Source organism: Drosophila sulfurigaster, chromosome 2L, assembly GCF_023558435.1.
Source record: "Drosophila sulfurigaster albostrigata strain 15112-1811.04 chromosome 2L, ASM2355843v2, whole genome shotgun sequence".
Lineage (NCBI taxonomy): Eukaryota > Metazoa > Arthropoda > Insecta > Diptera > Drosophilidae > Drosophila > Drosophila sulfurigaster.
In genome coordinates, this window is record NC_084881.1 from 3,623,250 (window position 1) to 3,642,070 (window position 18,821).

General features: G+C 37.8%; 3 protein-coding genes across 5 annotated transcripts in view; 1 reads left to right on the plus strand and 2 right to left on the minus strand.

The window, feature by feature from the left end:
* LOC133836327 (protein outspread) overlaps nt 1-18,821 on the plus strand; it is a 70,492-nt gene that overhangs the window by 38,729 nt on the left and 12,942 nt on the right. The gene's annotated exons all lie outside the window — the stretch shown is intronic.
* Nucleotides 15,105-16,239, minus strand: LOC133843413 (alcohol dehydrogenase-related 31 kDa protein). Its single transcript, XM_062276943.1, has 3 exons — nt 16,097-16,239; nt 15,630-16,034; nt 15,105-15,571 (listed from the first exon to the last, which is right to left on the minus strand). The coding sequence occupies exons 1-3, from the start codon at nt 16,190-16,192 to the stop codon at nt 15,251-15,253; spliced, it is 822 nt and encodes a 273-aa protein (XP_062132927.1). The 5' UTR covers nt 16,193-16,239; the 3' UTR covers nt 15,105-15,250.
* Nucleotides 16,310-18,233, minus strand: LOC133843422 (alcohol dehydrogenase). Its single transcript, XM_062276957.1, has 4 exons — nt 18,106-18,233; nt 17,308-17,443; nt 16,826-17,230; nt 16,310-16,763 (listed from the first exon to the last, which is right to left on the minus strand). Exons 2-4 carry the CDS (start codon nt 17,398-17,400, stop codon nt 16,497-16,499), a joined length of 765 nt encoding a protein of 254 aa, XP_062132941.1. The 5' UTR covers nt 17,401-17,443; nt 18,106-18,233; the 3' UTR covers nt 16,310-16,496.

Consider the following 18,821-nt stretch of genomic DNA (forward strand, 5'->3'; position numbering starts at 1 on the left):
AGTTTGAGCAACGTCAACATCAACGCTCACATCGACATCAACATACACATCAACGTCTCTGATAATAATAAAATTGTGCATATGCGAAATGCGCATTTCCTAGTTAACAGCATAAATTGTTGTATTTTTTCATGGTTAGACAGGTATTTAATTAACATTTTCTTCATGGGGTAGACTTAGCATAGCATTGTGACCGGATATGCGAGGCACACTCTCTCTCACTATCTTGTTATTTTCTTTATCAACCCAAGTCCCTATTTTTTTTGACTTCCCATGAATTATCCGAAACGTAGTAAGTGTAATCGTTGTGCATATAGAGAACACTTTCTTTATAAGATTGAAATATTGATACATAATTCCTTGTTAATTTTTATACCCTCTACCCATAGGGTATTATAACTTTGTGCCGCCAGGATATGTATGACATATAAAGTATATATATGATCGGCGTCAACAGCCGAGACGATATAGTCTTATCCCTCCGTCCGTCCGTCCGTATGAACACCTAGATCTCAAAGACTAGAGATATAATTTTTTTCGATAGCACTTGTTATGTTTGCAGGCAGATCAAGTCTGCTTCAAATTTTTGCCACTTTCCACTTCCGCTCGACTAAGTCGACAAAAGTTGAGTAATAACCGTACCATCTCAAATTTTAGTACATATGTTACAATAATAACTACAGTATTTGGAGATAATGATTCACCGAATCCAAAACTTTTCTAAAATCGGTATAACTAACATCAGTTTGCATATTATTTTCGAATCCCTTACCCATACTGACGGGGTGAAATTATAGATTTACATATGGGCATTTCCACAGAAAGGTCCACCGCGACCAAAAATTAAAATTTCTTGAAAATGATTTTTCCAACATGGTTACATAAAGAAATATTCATATTTAATAAACTTGAAAGAATTTTGCATTTATCATTTATAGATTTCAAAATATTCGAATGCAAAGTCCCGCAAACGCACCTGTTGTGATTATGATGTTTGTAGGGCATATTTTGTTTTAATAACAACTTCTAAAATAAATGCATTATGCTTTGTCTTTTGCTTTGTAAAATCATTTGGAGATTGCGAGAAACGAAAGAGAACGCAAAAAGTAACATGCGATCAAAATAACGGTAAAAATTTTGATTTGCATTATCACTTATTTTAATGTCCCGTGCGCGACCGAAAACAACATTTCTTATCAGTAAATCCAAATAACTTGTTCGAATTGCATCAAATTTTTTTGCAAACAGAGTTTATGCGCGCAGTAAATATATAAAAAAAATTTGGAGAAAAAAAAATATTTGTATTTTTGGTGATCATTTAAAGTTTGTCCCGTGCGCGACCGTAAGTACACAACATAAGTACCAACTTATTCCTCTCTCATATTTACACAATATGAATGATGGAGTAAGTTGGCAGCATTGCCGCAAAATTAACAAGTAACTACAGTCGAGTGTGCTCGACTGTGAGATACCCGCTACCCATTTTGAAAAAAAGCAATATATTTTGCGGTATTATTCTCAAAATATACCAAATATTCAACAAAAATACTAAAAAATATACAAACTGGTATATATGGTATATCGATATAGTACCGCATTCAAAATATACCCTAGACGGCACAATATACCAGATTGTCAGCCAAAGAAACTCAGACCCATAGTAAGTAGGTGTTTTTGCCCATACAAAAGTATTTCTTTAATAACTTCCACAATCTTAGTCTGATCGCAACCAAATTTTTAGGAATCATAACTATTATAGTTATTATTCTATATACCAGAATACGCAACTCTAGCTATAAAATTACGATTGTTATTCAACTTTTTTGATTTGCGGGGGCGGAAGTGGGCGTGGCAAAAATTTGAAACAAACTTGATCTGTGTGCAAACATAACAAATGCTGTCGAAAAAAAATTATAGCTCTATCTCTTATAGTCTGTGATATCTAGGTGTTCATACGGACAGACACACAGACACACAGACGGACAGACGGACATGGCTAGATCGTCTCACCTGTTGACGCTGATCATGAATATATATACTTTATGGGGTCGGAGATGCCTCTTTCTACCTGTTACATACATTTCCTGTCGGCACAAAGTTATAATACCCTTCTACCCTATGGGTAGCGGTTGTAAAAATAGTGGTGGTAAAAAATGTCCCGTGCGCGATGTCCCGTGCGAATTTACTTCAAATTGAATTAAAAAAAATACAAGTCGTTTTTGAAAAAAATTATAATCTTCTTAATGAGGCATCAATGCACAAAAATTTAAAATTAGTTGCATTAAAATATTGCCTCTGGATTAGCTGAAATTTGCGTTTGAATTGGTTGACCTCTTAAACCACTTCCGTTTTGTGTCCCGTGCGAATCACTTGACTTCTGCAATTATCTTCTAAATGAAAAATACCCATCATCAATCTTTTGCACCAATGAAAGAGCTAATAAAATGCTGTACATTAAGCGTTTCAGTTGAAAAAAAACGTTTCCTTTTTGCCGTGTTTTACTTTGAACGCGTACGAATGTCCCGTGCGCGATTTTGGAAATGCCCATATGTAGATATGGCGAAGTTATGATTTTTTTAAATGCTTTCGGAATCGCAGACAACTTAGAATTACCACAATAATTTTAAACATTGGATTTATTCCCATTCTTAAGGATAGAGATAATATACGATTATTAAGGGGATGTTAGTTTTTTGAACTGACAGAAGGAGGTTTAGAATTATATTTACTGCTGCTATTAAGAATTTAAACCAGGGGCCGATTTTTCTTCCTAGCAACAAATTCTTTGAATAATAGGTGTTTAGGCCAAAACTCTTTGCAAATCTTGCCAAATTGTTCACTTATGACATTATTTTCCCAGCAGATGGTACAGACAAAAAGGAAACATCATCAGGGACAGAAATCTCAATCGAAAAAATAGACAGACGGGTTTTGACCTTTTTGCGCTTCAGAGACTCAATCAAGAGTCCATACTTTTAAACCCAAAAGCCAAAAAACTATCAGAGAATTTTTTAAAGCCCGCGATATATCTCTAAAGCTCGTCCGCGTTTACCTAATAATATATACATATGCAATAAAATAAAATTAAAATTGTCACTCTAGGGTTAAATTGCAACTACTATGATCCGTACTTACAAAGAGCACAAAACCCAAGCACAGAGAGTATGCGCGTGTCGAGCGAGACGCAAAATAGACAAAAACCACCAACAATGCAAAGAGGGGGAGAGTTAACCAGCGTCGAGAGCGCGCGATAGTAGAAGAAGCAGAGAGCGCGAAAGTGAACAAAACAAAACACTGCGACTGCGACACATTAATACATGATTAGAATTTGTTTTGAATGGACTATTTTATTTTAAATATAACATTTTCATTGCAAAATGAAAACTAGCTATCATTTTTTGTACATACAGTGAAGTTTAGTGACTTCGAGTATACTGCATTTTTAGAAAGTATTCCAGCACAACTGTGCTTTAAGCTCTGGGTAACCCAAAATTGTTTATTAGCAGGTGGTCTCTCTGACTGAAATCTAGCATATCGTAAGCCCTTTAAGTCTTCAGTACATTCTTTTTCGCAAGCCAAATTACTATAAGCGCATTATCTTTGAAAGCATTAGAGTGTGGAGTTATCTACATTTTCTTTAATATTTGAAGGCCTTTACCCAAAATGATTGCAGATATCTACTGTGTATCGGGTCTGTGCAGGTTTTGTTTCAACAGAATTCTAAAAGCAAAAAATGCTTTTGTTGTTAACTTGGCAACACTGTTATACATTTTCGTTAAAGATTACTAGTCGAAATAAGTTTTAGTTTTTGATATATCCATCCTTGAAAGTGCCTTTTAGGATTTTGTACCCTGTTTGAAACTATTCAGCAACGCTGTATTGCAACGATAAGCGGATTTTTTTAATGAAATATTACACCTATAATTTGTGGAAATCCAGTCAAAAATTACCATATTGCCTTCTGAAATTCACTTACAAACAGTCCCGATACTATTTCCCTCAGTACAGCTTATTTTTGCGTATCTATTTGCGTACTATTTTTTGGAATATTAATACCGCTTTCGGACTGCTTTTATTGAAAATGTGTAGCGGATATCTCACACTCGAACACACTCTCCAGTAGTTTTCTGTATTGTTTAATTGTCCACTGAATATTATTAAATGTTAGTGTTGATTTCTTATCTGCATTTAACATTTGCATTTTAATATTATGTATATAGTATATAGAGGCCGTAAATCTGGAACTTGCATCATAAGCAATAAGATAAATTAAAATCTGAACTGAACTGCTGCAATTTTGTTAAGATAGTTTAGCATACACATATAACGTAATACAGCTTACAATTATGAATGCAGTGAATTCAGGGGACATTCAACGGCCCTTCACAGCACTATTTCACTCTGTGTCCCCGACCCCGCGCTCTTTTCAATTCCCCGTCGTCGCCCCTTTACCAACCTTTCACGACTAGCAGTAACAGGTTACCACTCTGTACCATTCTTTTTCCCCCGTGAAGAGCATTTTTTAACGCGCTAGGAAATGACAATAAACGTACTGCTCAGAATTATGTAGATTTTTATCGACGAGTCAGCTTTTCTGCATACAAAGTGCACAATTTTCATTCGAAAGAAAACCTGCCGAGCAGGGGCCCCAACGACAGAGAGAGAGCGAAGTAGAGGTAGAGAGGGAGAAACGCACATAACCGGAGACACAACACGTGGGCCAAGTTAAGCGCTGGTTGAGCAGCAACCGATAAGCCAACATGTAGATGAGATCGGTTGTAGCTCTGGGAGGAAAGAAGTAGGGGTCCTCTGTGGCGCGGCGTAGTTCGGTTCGGTCTTTGCTTTGAAGGATAACCGAAGCGAAGAGCTGTAAAAAAATAAGTTCAACGTACCTGGCCGTCAAAACGGAAGTATTTGCCACGCCAGTGCCAGTGTGGAGTAAAGTAAAGTGTCCAGATTCCAGATTTCTGATCTAAGTAATGCAGTTGATGATAATCACAATCATCTATGTAAGGCAACTATCCACAAATGTTGTTGATTGACAAGTCCAAGTCCCGAGGTCTTTGTCAGTTCGCTGCAACATAGCGTGGTCCGGTCATCGATCCGTGTCTGGCTTATTAATTAAACCAGGAAGTGTTTGCCCGAGACTTCATGGGCTGTCTTCGAGACACCAGCTAGGCTTGCAGCCATGCCAAGAACTTGAAATATTTATTAAAAATTATGCACGCATTAGTGGAACGTCTCCGTCCTCTTCCTGGTCCCCTCCGGTCTGGTCATCTCCGTTTCCCTATCTTCTAATCTGTCCTACTCACTCGTCGGTTGTGGGGAATGTCTTACCATTATTAAGGAAATGGTTTTGCGCTATGAAAATTACACAAAATGTTGCGTATTATACTGTTGTTGTTATTGTTGTTGTAGCTGCTTTTTGGAATTTGAGGCGTTTCAGTTTATAGTCTTCTTGATGGCAGCATTTACTATAAAAACGTTTATGATTTTTAGGTGGGGCCATTTTGGTTTCTTTTTATGATACGCCCACAATGCGTAGTAGTAATTTCCTGTTAAGTGATTGGAAAAACTAATTACAATTCTCCAAAGGGAGTGGAATTGTTTAGAGAGAATAAGAAATGGGAAATAAATTGAACAGTCCGTTACATTTGCAATTGGTTTTTACATCTGAAACACGTTTTAGATATCGGAAAAACGCAACCAAATTCATTAGACACAGTCAACAATTTGACATGTAATGCCAAGGGGATTGAAAAGGCAGAGAGAGAGAGAGAGAGAGAGAAGTGCCACCTGCAATACTTATTATTTCACGTGTAGCCAGACCTCAGACCACAAGCATGTGGGTGTAACAAGTGTAACGAAACGAAACGAATCTAATGCAATCTAATTGAATCAAATCTCAATGAAATTAAATGACAAATAACCTACGTACATAGGTGGAACTTAGGAAATGAAATTAATGCATGTTTAATGATTATTTTATATAGAGAGAATGTTTTATCTTTTAATATTTATATTATATTAAATACCAGTCGGCTCGACAGCTATTTTCTATTACAACACCAACAGAATGGTAAAGTGGTATCTATTATAGTTAAAATATATTAATGTAACTTAAAAATACTGAAATATAATCATTTGCTATAAAAATTAAGTTTTACATTCAAGAAACTGAGATAGAAAACATACCACATTGTCAACCAAAGCAATAAAAACCTGACAGCTCCAGTCGGGTTTTAATTTGATCGTAGCCAACTTTTATAGTTAGTAAAGTCTGTAGTTGTTAGTTCATTTTCATTCAATTTGAGAGGGCGATTAATTCGTAATGCAAAACAAAAATTGTAGATCTATCTTTTAAAGTTCCTGCGACATATTTATTCAAAAGGTCAGTCTACCGTCCAATCTATATTGGCACTGCTTTATGGGGTTGTAGATGCTTTCCTTTCGTGTTTTTACAAAATCGGTTTGCGATATTTTGTACTGTATAATTTATTTAAAATGTAATAATATAAATTTAATATTAGATACCAAATAATGGCATTGGTATGTACTAAATGTAGGCATTGGTATATTTTCAATATTTTTCAGTATATGAGTAATACCGCATTATATTGCTTATATTGAAAATGGGCAGAGACTATCTCTACTTGTTGTCTTATGTGAACATAAGTTAATTATTCAAATATCCACTATATAGAAATATGTACTGATATATGTATGTACCGGTAGACCTTTTTCTTAAAATGATCGTATGTACGTATGTACATATGTAAATAATTGTTTTCAAACAGTTGTTAATCTGCTCGTCATTCTATCAAGCAGCAAGTGGGTTAAAGATATGCAGCAAATTTGCATATAGAAGCTTGAACAGCATGAGGAAGAGAGCTTGACGGATTGACTGTCTGTCTATCTGTGCGTCTATCTCTCTTTCTCTACCGCTCCTCTAATAAATTGCAATTAGCTTAACATGCTAATATATCTTGGCGTGTTAAACTCTTTACCATAAACAGCAACAGCGGCTACTACTTGGACGGAGCATACTGACCTTGGTTAGAAAATGAATTTCATTTCAATATGCAAGTAATGAACACACAAGCACAATTCCTACAACTCCCCTTCAGTCATTTCCTATTATCAAGTTTCATTCATAAATATAAATGCAAAACTGTAGATCTATTTGGAAGTACGTGAAGCAGCCAACTTCAAATTAGCTCCTACTCATTCATACACTTGCAATTGCCATATTATGATTAAAATGTATTTGTAACTGTCAACAGAGTAGGCGTCACTTGGGATGTGTGTTAATTAATTGCTTTTGGGTGCCTAACGGGAAGCGGCAGACAGACAACGCGAACGCGAACGCGAACGTCAACGCCAACGCATTGCATGACTAGCAGCTAATGCTAAAAGATGAGGAAAGATGAAGAAAAACTATTCGCCAGCCTTTGAGGCCATCACTCAGTTCATATGTGGCAAAACATAACTGCAACAACTGACGTAAAAATGACACCTCCATATTGTTCATAGTCATATTTAAAGATGGCAACTCTCCGCGTCCAGCTATCAACGTGATAGCGCATCAGTTTGTCGAGTTTTTTCCCTCTCGTTTTTAAAATTACATAAACGGAAGGCATAGACATACGTACGACTCATATACGTAAATGTATAGGTGTATATGTCTGTACGTCTGACGGGGATGACGTTGACTTGGATCCACGTATTCGGTTTCCACGCCGTCATTGTCATTGGGCAACGGCGCACGGCGGCTTTACAAAGTCTCGCATGGTTAGGGGGAAGTGCATAGTAGGTAACTTGGAAGGTAACTGAGCTCGTGTGGTTACATTGACAAACTGTCAAAGACAGGGACAGAGACTGTAAGTGAGATAGATAGAGGGAAAAAGAGATTGAGGCGTAATAGAAAAGGTTACATACAAATCTAACATCCAACTGTTATGTGCACAATTTGCCATAAAAGTGCTGACTAGCAATTAATCTGGAAATAAAAGAGATGGGAGCAATGAGTGATTTTTTTTTATGAATAATGCAAGTACAGTTAGTCTATTCCTTTAAGCTATATAAAATAATAATAATAATAATAATAATAATAATAATAATAATAATAATAATAATAATAATAATAATAATAATAATAATAATAATAATAATAATAATAATAATAATAATAATAATAATAATAATAATAATAATAATAATAATAATAATAATAATAATAATAATAATAATAATAATAATAATAATAATAATAATAATAGGTTTCTTTGGTTTTAAACATTCGATGTGTGCTGACAAGTGCTGACAAGAAAAGGTTTTTAATGTCAGTAGCCTTCTTACTTAATTTTGTGCTTTGGCTCTAAGATGAACAGAGCGTATGAAAATGTGCCATTTTGAGTGGTATGGATGCATTTTCAATTGCGAAATGGGTTTGTTGTTAGTGCCAATCTTTGACAAATGCAAATACACTACGCCTACTTGAAGTGTCAGCCATTTCGCTTCTAGGCGTGGCAGTGGCTTGCATTACAGCGAAGTGATGTTGCAACCGACTGCATTTGGCATACAAAGCGTTTTTAATAAACTCGCTATCAGAGACCCATAAAAAGTGAGCGATTTCCGCTTGGAGCTATTTGGCACGTTTAACAAAACGAATGAACGAAAATGATTGACGACTGGGTGACTGTGTGACGGGGCAACTGGGCGACTGGGCGACCATCGGGGCATTAAAATGAGACCCCCTACCTGTGGCTATATAGCACTATGTTGTTGTAATAGGCACGCAAATTACTGAAAGAGAAAAAAAAACACCACTGACAAGTTAATAGTCCAGAGGAAGCTGTTGTGACAGCTGCTCTCCAGCCGCCAATCAACCGAACGAATATCAATATGCTTGAACGCAAGCTCGTGCGAGTTCACTTTTCAAATCTAGTCCGCTCAGCTCCGCTAATAATCGATAATCGACTTTCCGCTTGGCAATTCAGTTGACCAACACACAAGAGTATTAGGTCTTCGTGTAAACAAATGTTGAGCTTGGTTGCACTCAGTACCCTGGAAGTTGTAGAAATAAACCAGCTTTATTGACACCATATTTGTAAATTTTGATTCAATGCACTAGCATGTTTAAAAAAAAAAATAGTTGGGCCACGTTCTCATTTTTCGATCTTATGTACAAAATGCTTGCCTGAGAACAAACAACATTTTGAAATACAACTTTGAAATGTGAAAAATGCGATATAATATTTCAAAGAGTACAAGGAATCTTTGATCTAGCCTTGACAATTTTAAAAACACTTTCATACAACTTAGATGGTAATATGCATCGAACCATCGAGGAAAGTTGACTTGTTAACTTTAAAATCCGATTGAAGTAAAAGGTTTTAAGAATTCTATTGTAAGTAACAATAAAACCAAATCAAGAAGTTTTTTCCTCGCTGCCCTTTAAGACGTTCAATTATACATAGATGGGATTTATGATGGGGCGTTTATCAACATGATATACTTTTTGGTCAGAAACAATCGAATCAAAATAGCTGCCGCAAAAAATCATGCCAATAGAGTTTCCTTTTAATATTTTTAAAGTTGTGCCACAGATGTCGTGGCCGTAGTAAAATAAATGATGATCAGTCTGGCATTCTTTTCAGATCTCTGTAAGCGCCGCATGCCACGCGTTAAAATGCCTGAAACGCATGCTCATTTGGAGTTGCTGCAAGTATTTCCCTGTATTTCTGTGCTGTCTACGCAACAAAGAAAGAGAGACAGTGTCACAGCGAGAAAAATAAACGAGAGGAATACCATTATAAACCTGCTGCTTCATGTATTACTTAAAGATTACATCATGATTGACAATTCATCAAATGATCTCGCTGTGGTGCTAATTCTCTCGTTGCTTAAAACTCGTTGGTTTCTTAAACTGCGAACTCTGATTTTTTTTTAATAGCATTCAAAAATTAGGCTAATTTCGACTTTTTAGCTCTAACCATCTTATTTGGTTCCTTAACTTTAAGGAATATTTAAATGTTTCCATATTCCATTCTCATTATTAATAGATGTTTTCGTTCTTCTCATTTATTTTCAGGTGAGTAACGCGACCATCGACGTGCAAACTCCAGTCAATTAAGTAAATAGTAATCGAGAGCACTGTTCGATGTTGAGAGATCTAAGGTCGGGTTTCAGCATAAATGTCAGTTATGGTGAACTCTATAAGCCATCGTTATATGAATTAACCAGTAAGTTACGAAAAATTTGTAATGTTTCGCACACCTGTTTCTTATTCTGTGTTCTCTGTTACTAATTGCCACAATGTGTCTTTTATTTTACTATTTTTTCAACGTTACTCAATACGTGTATAGTTTCCCGGCTCAATCAGTTTTGTTCTTTGTAGTGGTGAGGGGATTGGAAACGGCTAGAAGTTAAACGCCGAGCTCGTAATTAGCTTTTCGAATTTTGCAAGTATCGTCGACCAGATGTCTTGAGTGTTATAGCACTATGACAGCATCGAGACACACTCGCTAAAAGCAATTGACCTTCGTTAGAGTAAAGTTCATTTACATTCAATTATTGCATACACATACAAGTGGGTTAGAATTGATATGAATCTATGTGTCTTCGATATGTACATCACTACCATGTTTTTTTTTATTATTTCTCAGATCTCTTAAGAGAGTTTTCTTCACTATAGTCTGTTTATTTAATTTTATTTGTTTAGTACTTATCAATTGTTTAATCAATAAGATATAGAATTATTGTTGTATGGTAGCTGAAATAGAATTGTACAACTGGACAAAATGAATGCTTACGAAAGGTACGGATGCGTTATAGTATTTATGTATCAAGCTATTATTATATTGTACATACGTATGTGCTGTGTGCGTGCTTGCTTAGTTTAGTACTGCGCACTTTTGATTGCCATCCGAGAGAGCAAAAAACAGCTATGCGTGGTGAAAGGCACCATCCAACAGAAATTGTGTGGCAGTTTGGGGAAGTTGTTCTGACATGTCCTAGTCTAGGCGACAGCCACAGCACAGGAAGACAGACGAAAACAGACAGCAAACGTAACAAATCTGGCAGGCCTGCCGCACGCCGCATGCTGCATGCTGCATGCCTCATGCCCCACCCCATATTTCCAGTCTCATAGGCAACTCCACTCGAATGATGCCAGCTTAAAAAAATTACTTGTTGTTGTGTGCGAGTTGCAACAAAGATGTTCTAAATGTTACGTTATACTATTGTTGTTGTTGTCGTTTGCCTTTTGTTGTTGTTGCCTGTTGTTGCTGCTGTCGTAATTCTTCTTTTACAGATGCGCTTCAATTGGGTTTTTTAGCTTTGGGCACCCAGTAGCGCCCACTTGCTGCTGCTGCTGCTGCTGCTCCAATGTTGCCTCCAATGTTGCCGTTGTTGCCGTAGTTGCTATAGCTGTGTTTTTGTTATGGTTGCTTTTATTGTATAATCAGCAGATAACGGCATTTAATGACTGAATGAGTTTTCCAGCGGGAAAGAGAAGCAAGCGGCAAACGAGCGACCAGCAAGGTAAACGGTAGATGCATTTTGCGCTACACTCCGTACTCGCAGTCGCAGCCGCAGTACTGAGTACTCGACTATGCCATGCCATGCCATTTCCCAGGTGGTTGCAGTTGCAGTTGCAGCATTCCACACGAGGCGTTGCACATACAGATGTATGCAACACATCGATGACTTTATTTTTGGGGCCGCATTCTGTGGTATCCATTTATGGGTGTGTGTGTGTCTCTCTCCGTCTCCGTCTGCTGTCTGTCGGCCTGTCTATCTATGTATAGAGTACCTAATACCAAAAGCTGCCTTCGAAATGAGCGGCAACAGCAACAACTACAACAACAGCAACATTTGTTTCAAACATGCATTTCGCAATAGATTTTCCTCTCTGAATTTCGGTAAATACTACCAGTAAAATACAAGATAATTTTGCCGCACACGCAACATTTGATTGGCGTTCTGCTTCAGTGGTTTTTCACAAGTTTCCTTAAAAGCTGACAGCTGTTGTACTAACTTTACGATAAAAACAATAAAAATAACTACAAGCTGGCATTCAATTAAAATTAAATTAAACAGCCAATAAACGATATCAAATTATATTATACTAGCGCTTATTGAATAACTCTTTTTAAACGATAAATAACCTTCCCATTCAGAATATTCGCGTCGCTCTAACGATAAAACTTATATATTTTGGCTCTCACTGAATTTGTTCACACTACACCATTAAATTACTGTACTATTAGCAATTAAATATAAATTAGTGGCAACATAACTTATTCTATTTTTATTGGTCACCGTTACTCCAAAATTGTTTGTCTCCACACAAAAACTACACTTTCAAAGTATTCATCTGACGTAGTTCTTATTTTACTACATTAATAATAGTAATTACAAATCAATTGTATGAAGTGTTTTTACTTTCGTTAAGCTTTGATTGTTGATATCATATGCAAAAATTACTGTTAATAATAACACTATGCGCTGAAAGTTCAATGACTCAATCAGTTAATAAGGAACATCAATTACAAAGATATATTTTAAACCTTAAATCAAAACAATAATGAATGAATCAGTCAATCAGGACAAGCAATTCTTTATACAAAGATATATTTAGTTTTCAGTTTCATATTTGCCGCATTCCACAATTTTTTGTTCTACGCATACTATTCTGAAGATCGCCAATCGCCTTTCTTGGCATCTTACACACCCAAAAAGAATTGCATAAAAGTGCAACCAATAACAGTAAATGTTGAACTACTGGCCAAGATTGATGCAACGATTGCGTCGCACATCATCACCAATCTACAAGAATGGTAGTTTATTCACACAATAGACAATGCAGCTGCCTTTTTTGAAGGCAGGCGAAAAAAGTAATCGAGAATAAGGGGTTGAAGCAGGTAACATACTTGTCGCACTATCGCATCAAGCGAATTCTATTAGGCAGCCAGGCAGGCAGGCACGCAAAGCGCATACCGAGTAGGCCCCAAGCAGGACTGAGACCGGTAAAAGGCTTTGGGACTCGCCCAACAACTTTAGCATCATCGATATCGTCAAGTCTGGGGTGACGCTCGCTTGCTGCCCAGATCAATTGCACAACTCTGACAATGAACTTGACGATGGACGGGATGGGACGGGACATGCAACGAAGTCATCCAAAACAAAACTTACTTCCTGTTTCTGTAGACCGGTTGAAGACTGTCTTTTTTGCTCTAGCTGCTCAGCATCGTATTCGAGCTGACTCTGCACCCAAGAAATGAGTAATGAGTAACATTGATCGCAGCCCAACAATTTCCAAACTATTTAGTCACGTGCTAACGAATCCCTTAAAAATGAAGCCATAAAAGTTTCATCTCTGACTAAAATTCCTTCCAAACTAAATTTAATTTCAATATTACGAATATGTACAAATATTCTCGGCGCCACTAACTTTCAAAGTTATTCGCACTAAGAGTTTTGGTGGTAGATATGGATTTTGGATTTCTTTATCAGAACAGATATATACTTATTTTTATTGATTAAGTATTAAACTACACTTAAGAGTTATTTAACTAAGAAGTAAGGCCTTCCATATGCAAGCAACAATAATAATTCCTTTTGACTGTCACTCACTCTGCTCATTATAAAATTCTCGTGCTATAGGAATGCTTATGAGAACTATGCATGATTATGTAGATAATCCATAATATCAACTGAATGTCGACAGGCCCATGCTATGTGCACTTGGACTCGACTCGCGACCCGTGCTCGTACTCGTAATACTATAATTATAATCTTTAGTTGCTTCAACGTTCATCCGCCAGGTTAATTAATAAAAATAGCTGGTGACCAAGCACGTAATGCAAATTAAACAGCATTTTGATTAATCTCCACCTACTGCAACATCGTACATTCTTTTGCTGTATGTGTCTCTCTCCCTCTTTTTCTCTTTGCCTCTCTATCACGCTATCTTTCTCTACCAATCCCTCTCTCTCCTCTCTCGCCGTTCTTTGTTGTATTTATTATTATTATTATTACATAAAATCATTTGTGACTGCAAGCTTTGTTTAGTTTCTATTAAAAAATAATATTAAATGTGCTTTCATAATATTTTTAACACATTTTAGTGGTAAATGACAATTATTATAACAGTAAAAAATGTATGTAACCTGCAGAAGGAGACGTCTTTGATCCCATAAAGTATATATGTACATATATTATATATCATAAGATTCAACAGCCGAGACGATTTAGCTATGTCCGTCTGGCTGTCTTTTTGTCTGTCTGTTCGTATGAAACACTGGATCTCAGAGACTATAAGAGATAGGGCTATACTTTTTTTCGACAGCATTTGTTATATAGTGAAGAAGATATTCTAGAAATACTTTCGTATGGGGAAAAATTCCTACTGCAATGGGGTTTTATTTGCTTTGACTAATAATCTGATATATTCTGACTGTATACTGTATATGTAGTACTATATCAATATACAAAATATAGCATTCGATATATTTTCAGTATTTTTGCTTTTATTCATATCTCTACTCTCGACTGTAGCTTTATTACTTGTTTTTCTATTGTTCCTTCGGTTATTGATTATTCATGAAATCATCGGAACACCTTATATCTCTCTAACGACGTTTTCCATACTTTGCACATTTATTTTTGATTTTCATTTTCTCGCTGTGCATGCGATTCGCAGAGAAACTCTGGAAATGTGCCAAAGTTCGATTAACTTTGTGTCGTTGTAAAATGAGAAACACGAGTATGAAATTATTTTCATTTTTTAATTGGTAAACACACTTATTGCCATGTGTGTAAATCTTTTAGTAATAGATTTGAGCATACTTTCAGGGGCGTAGATTAGAATCGGCGTGAGAATATTCTAAGTTGATTTCTGATTCATTACTTTATTCCAAATTGTATTGGTTTTAAGTGCGACTTTGAATGTGAGCCAACGACATGTCATATTTTCGTGGAAGGAACTTCACTGAGCGACAACTCCATTAATAAATAGTTCATTACTAACGACCTCGTTCTATTACAAAATAGTTCTGCATAAAATATATATTTTTCAACTTATTCAATACGAATGCATACTTTTGTGCGCCACAAATATTGATGGGCTTTAGAATATTACTTGGGGTTGTTTTTGATTAGAAATACAAAGCATACTTTAGGCACACTCACATTATCATTTATTTTTGGAATAGAACTACAGATACATCCCCGTTGACTATCTGCCTTAATCATCGTCCTTATCTTCGCTGGGACTATGCATATAGTTGACCAACTGATCGGCCATGTGCCAATACCAATGTAATTTGACCAGTTCTAGTTCACCCTTGTCCGCAATCCATATTCGACCGTTGTCAGCACATTCGATGGCCTTCACAATATTCTTGGCACATATAGAGGTGGTTTGGCAAGGGGCTGTGCGTAGACGATCGACGAATGGTTGTCCATAACTGAGGAAGGCGGTATGTTGCCGATCGACAAACATTTTGGTTGGACCACAGCAAACCGCCATCACAGCCACTCCATTCTGAGTATAGTACAGTGGGTCCTATAAAAGGATGCACTTAGCGTCTGAGAAATTGAAGCATATTTTTCGCCTTTCTTACCGCCAGGCTGCGCGTAAAGCCAATGACTCCAAACTTGGAGGCACTGTAGGCACAAAAAACAGGGGACGGATCCAATCCAACCACAGAGGTCACATTCACAATCAGCCCGCCCTTGCCCAGTTGCTGTTTGTCCATGTAGGGCAGCACCGTAGCACAGGTGTTCATCATTCCCGTGAGATTTGTGTTGATTGTGTCGTCGATATTCTGCTCATCGCAGAGTGTTGCTCCATTGATGAGAACATCGATGTAGTCCATTTGGACCATGACTTCGTCAAAATATTGCTTCATATCCTCTCTTGCCATGGTCACATCGTAGGTCCAGAAGAATATCTGCGTGCTGGGCTTAATTGCTTGGAGTTGTGCAATCGCTTGAGGATTCTCCACGCTATGCAACATAGCTAGTTTCTAAAATAAAAAAAACAGTTTCTAAATCAGAGAGAGCTCGGGCTTCGAGTATTCGTACTTACAGCAATATTCTTACTCATCAGCACCTTACAGGTCTCCAGCGCAATTCCGCCGCAGTCAGCCACATAGCAGACATTCTTGCCCGTTAAATCGAACATTGTTCCTACTAGACGATTCGAGTTCTGGTTTACCACTGACGGAGTCTTTAAGTGGAGCAAGCAACCCATCTAGTCCATTTTTTATCTATTTAATTAATTGAGCACACTTATCTCGTATTTGTTGTTTGAATTTCATGGATTTTTTTATTATGTTTATTATCATATTCAAAATACAATAGAACGTAGTGAACGATTCGAACCGAATTAAAAACGAGTGGAACGCGAGATACTTGAATATATACAATATATGTTATAACCTTAACCTACTGCGCAATAATGGTTTGCTCTAAACTGCCTAAACACTTTAGATGCCAGAGTCCCAGTGCTTGGTCCAGTTGACGGGGTCCAAACGACCCAAGTCCAGTTTCCAGATGGCACCATTCTGGTTAGCCTCAATTGCCTTCACAAAGTTCTGGGCGCATTGGAGTGTAGTCTGAGTGGGATGCTCATCCAACAGCTCGGCAACGCGAGGCTCCACATCGAGCCAAGAGTTGAATTTGTGGACCAGAGTTGTCTTGGTAATACCAGGGTTAATGGAATAAGCAGTCACTCCAGTAATAGCGGCCAGTTTCTGTATGAAGAATATTTCATTGTATATTCTGAGGTTTAAAAAATGGTCGTAGATATACTTACAGCCAATGAGCTGGTGAAGCTGACAACAGCGGCCTTTGAGGCAGAGTAAACGGGCACCTGGTAGATGGCGTTGAATCCAGTCACTGAGCAGATGTTGGCAATAACGCCGCCTGGGCCGCCCTTGCGCTTGTCCCAGAACTCCAGAATGGCGGTCGTGGTGTTGACCAGACCGGTGAAATTGACGGCAATGGTGCGTTCGATTTGATGATCGTCAAGGATGCCGGCGCCATTGATCAAGAGATCAACAGTCTTTAACTGGGCAAAGACAGTGGTGAGGAGCTTTTTGGTCTCCGCCAACGGAACAGTAACATCATAAGGATAGAAGGTAACGGTAACCTTAGGATTGATTGCCTTCAGCTCGGCAATGGCCGCGGGGTTCTCAATACGATCCAAGATCACCAGGTTCTAAAATACCATAAGGTGCGGAGAATTTTCATGAAGGACACATTCGCAGAGACGTCTGGAAAGTGTGCAACACTTACCTTGGGGCCGCTCTTGACGATCTCCCGGCTCGTGTCCAGACCAATGCCACCCAGACCGGCGACGAAGATGATGTTCTTGTTAGCGATTGCCATTCTGAATTTGTTTTGCGTAATTTCAACTGAGCACCTGTATGGGCTGAGAATGAACAACTGTATGTTAGATTCGCTAGACGAAGTCTTCTATTTATAGCTGAAATAGTTCTCTATAGATTTCCGAGTGGCTCCCGTACCGTCTCGTTTGCAAACGGCTTATCACTGCCGACGCGTGTTGTCGGCAGAGATGTCTACAGCGCAGCAGACGTCGACTGCGATGTTCAGTGCGTCGTCGACGTCGACGTCAACGTTGTCGATGTCACCGTCAGCTGCTGTCGTATGTTTACGTATGTTTTTGTTTCGTTTGTTTTGGTTTTTTTCCAGTCAACTTTTCGCCGGCTTTATATAGCCGCATGGCGTATATATTTTGTTTTATTTATTATGCTCGTGTGCGTTTGCCCATTTTTCAGTTGCTGTTCGCGGGTAGAATGATTCTTGAGTCGTTTTGATGTAGATTGCAGGTGGGATTGCTCATCTATTGACTGATAAAGGTTCTAGCCTTCAATTGTGATTATAATTGCGATTAAGTGTCCTTCTGCGCAACGCATATACTCCTCTTTAAATGCCCCCCTTGCGAGGCCTTATCTAATTATAAACCTCTGACATATCTAGTCTGCACGCGCCACACTTTCGACTAGTTTATCGCACTCATATCTTATGTTATGTGAAGGAACACATGGTGCTAGAATAATAATATTTACTTACTTAGCTTAGATTATGAGTCCGGTCTAACTGCCTTCAAAGTGCTGACAATAATCGTTCGCCTCAGAGCAAGTCACGGCTTAAATACGCCCAAGTCCAAGCCGCTATCCAAGTCGGGCATACACACAAGCATACTTTGTATATACATATGTGTGCATGTATAATGTAATGTGCAAGTGTAAAACGAAAACAAACAAACGATATGAAACATGGAGGAATGAGAGAAGGAGAGAGATAGATAGACAGAAGGAAAGACAGAGAGTACATAAATAGCAGCACGCTTGTAGATCTGACCTTCGCTGAAAGTCAAATCAATAGACATAGGCAAGATGTTTTGCTTTGTTGTGGTCACAAATTGAACATCGGCTCATTTGCATAGCCGAGCAGCACTTCGTTAGGTTGGCTGGGGGCATCAAGACGGGTATCAGCATGCTTGGCCTCTCACTAGTTTAACACATACTCAGACAGGTAAAGACAGACTGTGTGGTGAGGAGACCACACAAACACACACACGAGCACACAGAGAGACACACCCGCACACACCTTCTCTGCCCGCTAAAACGCATCTCATCAGACTGCCTTAAATTGCCGAGCCCACAGTCGCCAAAGAGAGCAAAAAATAAATTTGCCATGTGCATGGAGAGATCAGTCTTAACCCTAATAAATTCTGGTTTAATTGACTTATTATAGAAATAAAATATATTAGCTTTAATTGTTTA

Coding starts and splice junctions, on each gene's coding strand:
- LOC133843413 (XM_062276943.1), bottom strand. CDS start 16,192: ATGTTCGATTTAACGGGCAAGAATGTCTGCTATGTGGCTGACTGCGGC. Junction 16,035..16,096: donor TGATGAGTAAGAATATTGCT/GTAAGTACGAAT, acceptor TTTTTATTTTAG/AAACTAGCTATGTTGCATAG. Junction 15,572..15,629: donor GCTTTACGCGCAGCCTGGCG/GTAAGAAAGGCG, acceptor ATCCTTTTATAG/GACCCACTGTACTATACTCA.
- LOC133843422 (XM_062276957.1), bottom strand. CDS start 17,400: ATGGCAATCGCTAACAAGAACATCATCTTCGTCGCCGGTCTGGGTGGC. Junction 17,231..17,307: donor TCGTCAAGAGCGGCCCCAAG/GTAAGTGTTGCA, acceptor ATGGTATTTTAG/AACCTGGTGATCTTGGATCG. Junction 16,764..16,825: donor GCTTCACCAGCTCATTGGCT/GTAAGTATATCT, acceptor TTCTTCATACAG/AAACTGGCCGCTATTACTGG.